The sequence below is a fragment of the Cheilinus undulatus genome, linkage group 20 (assembly GCF_018320785.1).
Source record: "Cheilinus undulatus linkage group 20, ASM1832078v1, whole genome shotgun sequence".
Taxonomy (NCBI): Eukaryota; Metazoa; Chordata; class Actinopteri; order Labriformes; family Labridae; genus Cheilinus; species Cheilinus undulatus.
This window is the reverse complement of record NC_054884.1, coordinates 7,105,468-7,115,245: the sequence shown is the minus strand read 5'-3', so window position 1 is coordinate 7,115,245 and position 9,778 is coordinate 7,105,468. Positions and strand designations below refer to the sequence as shown.

At 37.6% G+C, this 9,778-nt stretch overlaps 1 protein-coding gene across 2 annotated transcripts; it reads right to left on the bottom strand.

Annotated features, from left to right (window-relative positions):
* Positions 1-5,712: 5,712 nt before the first annotated feature.
* Positions 5,713-9,631, bottom strand: trub1 (TruB pseudouridine (psi) synthase family member 1). Of its 2 annotated transcripts, none has more exons than XM_041815988.1 (8): positions 9,436-9,631; positions 9,249-9,347; positions 8,649-8,704; positions 7,377-7,458; positions 7,198-7,288; positions 6,838-6,977; positions 6,369-6,425; positions 5,713-6,279 (listed from the first exon to the last, which is right to left on the bottom strand). In XM_041815988.1, exons 1-8 carry the CDS (start codon positions 9,581-9,583, stop codon positions 5,966-5,968), a joined length of 987 nt encoding a protein of 328 aa, XP_041671922.1. In that variant the 5' UTR covers positions 9,584-9,631; the 3' UTR covers positions 5,713-5,965. The 2 variants fall into 2 exon arrangements, with proteins under 2 accessions (XP_041671922.1, XP_041671923.1); XM_041815989.1 differs by having other exon boundaries at positions 7,198-7,270; positions 9,436-9,630.
* Positions 9,632-9,778: the final 147 nt, after the last annotated feature.

Here is a 9,778-nt window from a genome sequence, read left to right as displayed (position 1 = left end):
CGTCTGAGCACAACAAACACGATCCACGCGTGTATGCGCAACAGGCCTGTCCACAGAGCAAGCTAGGTCCCTGAAAACCCAGAGGATGGGCCTTCCTCAGCTGTGATGTATCAGTAATATGAAGGCATGTGTGTTGGATCCGTAGAGCTAGTGTCCTGGCTAACAGTTTCTTTGTTTTGGAGCTGCAAAGTGTGCCAAGTTTGTTTTTGGGCTGTGCGGTTGAAATAATTTATTTCTGCCACTTTTTAACCACTTTTCATCACCTTTCCGTTCAATCGTGCCACTTTTTTCCTGTCTTAACCGATTGTTGCCACTTTGTACCCCCTTTATGCTGTAAATTTTGCAACATTTTTGCCACTTTTCACCCTTTTAGCCACTTTTTTAAAACGTTTTCACAACTCTATCTGGGATTTTTTGCAACATTTTTTGCTAATATTAACCTTTTTTTTTCTTGCCACTTTCACCTCCTCTTCACCACTCTTACCCCCAGGGGTGTAGCTAGGGATTTAGGGCCCCCAGAAAGAATATTACACAGGGCCCCCCTTAACCGGCTAGCCAAACAACGAATGTTGCATCATTTTTACAAATACCTATGCATTTAAATGTATTTCTTCACCATTATTTCCCAAAGTAAGAGAAATATTTTCTGATGGTTAAATTAAGTTTACTAGCATTATTACACAGCGCTGGACTATACCATTTGGAAATTTTTAAAGGAGGAGTAGGAGCCCCTCAGTATTTTATTTCACGCTATTTGATACAAATTTCAGTCTGTTGACTGATTCATTTAGTTGCTTTTATTTCTATTACTAGGAAAATATAAATACAAACACACTTTTCATTGCAGGCTTCTAAAAGGCCCTCTCTACTTTGGGCCCGGTTAATCAGTCATGAGTGTATCCATCTGCTTTGCAAGGTTAGATTTTACGCGTCCTTCATACAACCTTTAAAAATCCAATTGAAGGGTCTACTATCAAACTTTCAAACTTTATTTATATAGCACTTCTCATACAAGAAAATGTAGCACAAAGTGCTTTACACACAGATAAATTATAAGAAGATAAAAGGAGGTATGACCTAAACCCACCCTGCCTGACCCCCTAACCCACCCCCCCACAATCCATTCACAGTATTGGCAAAAATGCATCATGAATAAGACACTAGTAGAACAGGAAAATGTATGTACCCAGTACGCACAGAGGAAACACCATCTTGAAGGTTTAAAATGATGAAACACCGTAGGTTAGGTTAAAGTGTAAAATAATAAAAGGAGAATAAAAACACTTAAAGGTTATGGCAATATGCTTAAACAGAGAATTAAAACACTTCAGAAGAACTTAGGAAAAGATGGTAAAACAAGAGGATAAACTACTAAGAGATAATTCTGAAATTAAAACAAAATAAGATTAAATCTAAATTTCTAAAACAGATTAGGATGAGCATATTAAATTCAGGTAAAAGCCAGAATAAAGAGGTAGGTCTTGAGTTTGCTTTTAAAAATATTAACATTAGGCGCAGCCCTCAGGTCTTCAGGTAGGCTGATCCACAGACGGGGGCCGTAGTAATGACAAGATGCCTCACCGTAAGTTTTTGTTCTAACTTTGGGAACCATTGACAGAGAACTTCCTGAAGACCTGAGGGCTCTACTTGGCTCATAGGGTAAAAGCAAATCCAATAAATAAGAAGGCGCAAGACCATTAAGAGCTTTAAAAACCAGTAGAAGAACCTTAAAATCGATTCTAAAAGAGACAGGTAGTCAATGCAGAGACCTTAAAATCGGTGTAATGTGATCTCTCTTTCTGGTCTTTGTCGGCATTCTTGCAGCCAAGTTCTGCAGGAGCTGTGAAATATTCTTTTTAGGGAGACCAAAAAGAAGAGCATTGCAATAGTCTATTCTACAAGTGATAAAAGCATGGATGTCTCTGCATTGGCTTGAGAGAGAAACGGTCGCACTCAGGCAATGTTCTTTAAATGATTAAAAAGCTTTTTTGGTGATGTCCTGGATATGTGGCTCAAAACTAAAATCTGAATCAAATAAAACAGCTAAATTTTTTGCCTGCTCACATGGATTAAAAGATAACGTTTGGAGTTTGCTGACCAGTTTCTCTCTCCTGTCCCCTGTACCAATTACTAAAACCTGAGTTTTGTCCTGGTTGAGCTGTAAAAAGTTCTCTGCCATATATAATAAACACATAATTAAATATACAATATGTTTAACTTTTTACAGTAATTTAGATGATTTCAAAATATTGAGATATATATAGTGGATGGAGATATAGCCTAAAATTAATGCAATTTTAATTTTAGGCCATATCGCCCAGCCCTACTCCAGACATCACATTCGGAACTGAGGCCAAACAGTTTAATCTTAGTTTTATCAGACCAGATAATCTTGTTCTCACAGTCTGAAAGTCCTTCAGATGCTTTTTCGCAAACTCCAAGCAGGCTTTCATGCACTCTGCCGTAAAGCCTGGATCAGTGGAGGGCTGCGGTGATAGCTGTCCTTCTGGAACTTTGTCTTCTTGGTCTCCTCTCCTACTAAGGCCCGTCTCCACCGACTGCTCAGTTTGACCTGGACCAACTCTTGAAAGACTCTTGGTTGTGCCAAACGTCTTCCATTTGAGAGTTATGGAGGCCGTTGTGCTAATGGGAACCTTCAGTGCAGCAGATTTATTTTGTAGCCTTCCCCAGATCTGTGCCATGCAACAATCCCAAGTCTGAACTCTGTAGGCAGTTCCCTTGACCTCATGGCTTGTTTTTGCTCTGATATGCATTGTCAGTTTCGAGGCCTGTATAGAAAAGTGTGTGACTTTCATGCCCAAGCAATTCAATTTAGCACGGGTAGACTCCAGTCAAGGTGTAGAAACATCTCAGCAAAGATCAAGAGAAATTGGTGGAACCTGAGCTAACCTGAGAACCTGTAATGTTTCAGTTTTTATTTTGATTTAATCATTAATTTGTTAGCATTTGTTAGTTAAGGGAGTCTGAATACTTTCTGAATCCATTGCAAAGTGTATCTCCTATGTGCTGCACAGCTATGATGATTACAAGGTTTAGGCCCATTAGAGCACAAGGCTGCAGGTGTTTTTATTTAATTTTACTGTGGAAACTTTGGAGATTGATTATTAAAACAGTAAGATTGACTTCTTTAAAATGAATCTTGGATGTTCAGACATGTTGATTTTATGAAATAAACACCAGCATCTTCTATTGTAAATGTATGTCATAAAAAGACTTAGACTAGATTTCTACATTTTGGAGAAAATTTAGATTAGTTTCCCATGTAGGCTGGCATTTTACACTTATGTCTCCTGGCTTCATTATTCTTCTTTAATGTCTTTTTAATGCTAACATTCTACATTTCAGATTTTTATTATTTCACATAATGAGCTTTAAGTGACCCAAGACTTTACCTCGATGATGGCCAGCAGGGGGTGATATTAACAGCTGAAAGAAGAAGACGCTTGGAAGCTTAGAATAAAATGAGCCCAATTCTCAGATGATTCTAACCTAAGTGAACATTTTAACAAAGAGTAATAAAAATGTAGTTTCATGTCCTTCTAAATTCAGAATTATGTTCAGTTAGAAAACTACAACATTTATCAGGCATATGTGGCTCTCTTACACATCTTAAACTGTAACTTTAATCCTATAATGTTTATTTATGGCTTCAATTGGCCATAAATATAAATATAAATATAAATATAAATATGGCCTTCTTCAAACTGGTGAAAAAAGCTGGCTCTGTGTTTGGAATCAAGTTAAACTCATTGGAGGATGTGGTAGAGAGATGCACAATGAAGAAGGTGGAGGCCATTCTGGGGAACATGGATCATCCACTTCATATCACCCTAAATCACTGAAAAAACAACAGTGGAGGATGGCTCCTCTCTTTGTTGCAGGACAGAAAGATATAGAAAATCTTTCCTACCATCAGCAATAAGACTATATAATTCTACCATAAACAGATGAGACTCCAGAAAATTAATTTCCCTTTGGGGATTAATAAAGTTATTGTATTGTATTAATTAATGTATATGACAACTAGAACTGTGTGTGAAACTGGAACTAACCAATTTAACTTTTCATAGGGTAATCATTTAAATACTAGGAAATTCAAAATCAAACTTTTGTCACTTTATAAATAAACAAATTATATATATATATAAAATTATAAATGTATAAGAGCGTATATTACATTATTACATTTAAAATCCATCTTTACTTTCTCATTAAAAAGTTATTTAAAAACAAAATATTTATTTTACAAGACATGGTGAAGTTGCCTTTAGATTCTGCCCTCTTTTAGAGACATGACTGGCTTTATAATACTGTATTAGTAATGGTGGTACCACTGGTTTCATCATTCCAATGGTAATACTATAATAATCCCAAATATTAAATTACTTAGTGAAATTTAACACCGATGACTGAAGACTACTGACAGAGTGTCTAGGTTTGGTTTGTGGTCAGTCATCCTTTCCAACATGCAGGTGGGAAATCAAAAATAACTAAATTAGATTTAGTCAGATTTAATAGATTTCTGGTCTATATAAACCAGCTCTATACTGTATAACAGGGGTCATCAAGTACATTTGCACAAGGGCCAGATTTATTCTGAACTGAATCTCCGTGGGCCAGACTTTCACATAAACAAAAATCAAACAAATATTTTGGTCTGATTGAAGTATTATTGTAGTAGTATTCTTATTTTCTTTCAAAACGCAGGACATACTTAGTCATTACCAGTGAGATCTATCCCTATTATCTACAATGCAGCAAGGAGACAGACCTGACAGCAGAACTGGCTGGGCCCCTGAAAACCCCAGAGAATAGGCCCTCCACAATTCTGATTTAGCAACAGTATTAACTCATTTTTGACACTTTAAACCCCTTTTTGCCTCTTTTACCCGTTTTTTTAAGATTTTAACCCCTTTTGAACCACTTTTCCTGCATGTTTTACCCACCATTTTATCAATTCTTGCCCCTTTTTTTTAACCCCTTTTTATTACATTTCTTTCAACAAATATTGCGACTTTTAAGTCAATGTTTGCCACTTCTCACCCATTTTGCTGCTCTTTTTGAAACTTTCCTGCCTATTATTGCCCGTGTGCCACTCTCTAACCCTGTTTCACTACTTTGCCAGGCTGTTTGTGCTATGTTTTGCCACTTTTAACCCATTTTTGATATTTTTTGCCTCTTTCACCCAATCTTTCAATTCTTAATCCCTTTTTAAATCACTTATTCTGCATGTCTTATCAACTTTGTGCCACTCTTTTATCCGTTTTTTGCCACGTTTTAACCCCTTTTTGTTGCTTTTTCTTGCACTATTTTTGCCATTTTAACCCATTTTTGATACTTTGGCCCGTTGTTTTCCTTTTACCATTTTTTGCCACATTTTAACCCCTTTTCACCACTTTTTGTGTCAATTTCTGTCCCTTTGTGCCACTCCACAGCCCATTTTGCCATTTATCACCCATTACTTTTGCAGCGCTTTTGCCAACACTACCCCTTTTATAAAAAAAATCTAGTAAGTATGACTGAAAAGTACACGTCAGAAAAAACAAATCAAATGTTAAGTCATTCTAAAACTATTTCAAGGTTAATTGTTTGTGGGATGGATTTAACAGCTTTGGGGGCCATTTGATGATCAGTGCTGTACAATCAGGCTAACACCAGGATGAAAATGAACAAATAGGGCAGAGGCTGGTGTACAGGTTGGAGAGGGTCTGTTATTTCCACAAAATGAAACATTTACAAACTTAAACAGCAGAAGACAGAAACAGGGACCTCTACTATGTGTACCAGAAATCAAGATTTCAACATAAAGTCATTACAGAGCTCCGCTGAGCTTCCAAACAGCCATGCTTTAGATTATTGTTGATACTTGTTTACTTAAATTTCTCAATAACAAACTCAAACATTCGCTTTACTAGAAGAGCTGACGAGCTCCAGCGCATCTCTCTCACTTTTGGATGCAGTTTGATCCTGCACTGTCAGTCTCTGGTGGTTTATTACAGCCAGCCTCCTGTGGCTCCTTACCATTATCCTCTGGTTGTTCTGCATTCTTACAGTCATTTTCTGGTGTTTTTCTATTCTTAGAGTCATTGTTTGGTCGTTTCTTACAATTCCCACTTGGCTTGGTCTCAGGGCACGGCTGCAAAGTTCGCATGATGTGCTCAAGTGTCCACTGCTCCTCTCGTAAGGCGTGCTCCTCCAGGGTGAACTGACCCTGCTTGGTCCGGGACAGTTCCTTCACATGAGCGCACGACGAGAGAGCTGCAGAGCAAACATGCGTTATTCTCTGGATTAAGTGTCAGAAGGGTTAATTTGACTATTCTGGCTGATTGATCAGGAGTTAGCCTCACCTTTTCCAAGATCATCCACCAGACTTCTGACATAAAATCCACCACCACACTCGATATCTGTGATGGAAATATGACAGTTATCACGTTGTATTTTAAGGTGAGGAGAAATTTTAAAATGAAGTCCTCCCTCAGAATTGATTTAACAAACATAGACATATCTGATCACCCTTAACAAAGTGAAATGGGAAAAATACATTTAAGCAGTTATAGTGGTTGTTCTGAAAGGAATTCACCCAAAAATCAGATGCCCTACTAGATTATAAGTTGTAATATTTCCTGAAATGTCCTTTCAGAGTTCTGACTGGGCTGTTTCTGTTTGTACTGATAACCAGAAGGGGCTGAATTTCTGCTTTAACCAGATATTTCAAAAACATGTAAAAACTCCAACAACAAAATCTGAGGCAGCAGAAAAACCTGAGAAAATAAAATGTTGGTCAGTACAAGAGAAAATTAAGTGAGCTGATCAGACCAAGAGTGAAGTGAGGAGGACTGAAGTCCTGCAGAGTCAGGTTGTACACGGTCACCGGTCTCGCTGGTTTGGCCTCAACTTTCTGTCCTTTCATCAGCATCACGGACAGACGCTGGCCGTCTTTCTTCAGAGCAGAGTAGCTAAGATGACAGAATAAACAAGTCACAATAACAGAACCAGCCCAGATAAGTTACTTTTATATCTAAATCATACATGCAAATTTAACACCTGGTGAAATAGTGATGCTACACTCCACTGAATGAAAAAATGAAAACAGTCTCCACATTCAGTTTACCCAGCTCCTGAGCAGTTTCACAAACAAAAGTTATCTTTTCCTTTCACATTGGAGGCTGAACTCACAGTGGAGGAACCTGCATGATTTCTCCAGTGAAATCTTTCAGCTTCTCCTCAAAGTCAGACCTGGTGATGTGTTCTGTGGAGACAGATTGTACTACAGCATGCTGTCACACAGAGAGATAAACGCAGAAGGATGACAAAGCAGAACTTCTCAGGTGAATTAATGTATTACTGATACTTACTGAAGTCTTTCTCCTGAGTCACACTGCCACTGGCATCAAGAGTGTCTGTGGCTTTCCCCAGTTCTCCCACAGCGACATATTTCTGGAAAAAATTTACTGCATAATTTACATTTACCTGTGTATGGGCACAAAAGATGCATAACAAGGCCTAATGTGTCATGCCCTCTGCAGCCAGAGTCAAATTTAACACGCACATGTGTGCAGACAAGGTCAAGCTCGATAGCATGTCTTTTGTCTGGGACTTGTCACCCCTGGTAATTCTCCCGGAGACCATCAGCTAGGGCCGAACCGTTTGAAATAATCTAATTGCAAATCACTGCTGGCCGCTGTCTGCCTCACCTAGGCGACATCGCCTACCCTTGGTCCAGTCTTAGCCCCAAAATTACATAGAAAGTCTCAATAAAAGAAATAAAAAGTTAATGCAATTAGAAACATGTGTATGGCGGTGTGCAAGTGTGTGTATACATGCATTTATGAGTACATGTAAGTGTGTACGTGTGTGTACATAAATTTTCATATGTGTATAAAGGTGTATGTATGGAGGTGTATGTATATGCATGTATATATAATTCCTATTATTATGATTTCCCTTATGAGTTTTATTCCAGTTATTATTTATTCTACTATTATTATTATATATCTACAATCATTTTTATTATTATTATTACTTTGGTTTCTGATTTAATTGTCAGTCTAATTAATTCACACCCCTCTTTTTTGTTTTTTTTTAAGGACAACTATACTTTCTTTATAGCCATCCCCTTTTCCCCTTAACCTACAAGACTGGAATGATATATACTGTATAAGCCAGGACACCTTCCCACACTACAGATTATCCAACACCTAGGCCATAATAATGTCTTTTTTTATTTTTATTAATTAATCATTTTGTTTGTTTGTTTTTGTGTGTGTTTGTTGTGTTTTCTTGTTACTGTTCCATGTATGTATTTTCACTTCGTCACCAATAAAATAAAAAATAAAAAATAAATAAATATTTGCCATTTCCCCCCTAATTTGCAGATTAATATGTGATTATTTTTAGGTTCCTCATCTTTAGTATTTCTCAACAAACAAGCAATAGATCATTTTATATGATAACAAACACAATATTTGGTAGATAAAATTCAGGCTGAACAGTTTGGAAAAATATATGTAATTGTGATTATTTTGACTCATTACAACTCCAAGAGATATCAGCGGGGCCCTTTATTGGTCTGTTGATAAAGCATGACTATCACTGAAGTTTTTACTGCTGAGTATGAACAAACTCACCTTAGAGCCAGCCAGCATTGAGGTGAGCATCTTTGTGCCATTTCCAATACCAACAACTGGAAGAAACAGAGACTAAAAGTTAGTAGCAGTACTCTGCATTCCACAGCTAATGTAAATTCTGGTCAAAGGGACTGTACCTTTACTTTGACTCGTACTAGAAATATAACTGAAGATCATTATGTTCAGTAGTTTTGACAGCACTGATTTCATCTTGTTGGAAAAAAAATGGTATTCAATAGTGTTTAAAAGTTCACCAGTCTCAATATACAGGAATGTTGGTATTGTTTTCATACAATTTTGACAAAAAGCAGGAGTTTGTCTGCATTTTTGGTCATCAAAAACAAAAGACTTGTCAATATTTGGTGTCTAGGACCAATCAAACAGGTTTCTGTGCAGTTAGATTTTTACTAGAATCATTTTCAAGTTTATAAATCTGGTGTTGGGACAAGCATTTGTAACTTATTTATAATAAAATGATAAATTTCTCGTGTATCCCCATTAAGCTTAAAAATAATGAGCTATGGTTTTTGGTCCACATCCTCCAGCCCTAAAGGGCGTCTAAGACAAGAGTGGCACGTGCAGCAGCACCTGGATGCTCACCTAACACCCCGCTGGCTGAGCTGTCCAGCGTCCCTCCATGACCCATCTTCAGGCTCTGCTGCTTCCTCTTCCTCGGGTTGGGATTTTTTACACCAGCCTCTGGAGGTCAGATGACAGAAACATTTAACTGACTGATTCATCAACACCCAACACATTTTTACTCTGACTCCTGCTTCTGTTATTTTGCCTTTTAATAAAGTTTCCTTCAGCGTGTTTAAAACATCCGCAGACGTGGGCCCTTTCTTCTTATGAATCGCAAACAATCCATTCAAAGACTGTAGTTTAGGGAGACAGCTTGTTATTGGAGCAGCAGTGTTGCTTAGATTTCCTGCCATGCTTGTTGTGTTTCTTCTTCTTCGGCTACTATTTCTCTTCTTCTACGTTCGCAGTTTCCTACTTGCTAGCTAGCGTTTGACGTATTCCGCCATCTGCTGGCTCAAAACATTTGATATTCTTATCTCGGCTCCTTAAAGAAAATAACACCATATTAAATTACACTAAATACTCCAGTGTGCCCATATACCACTGAA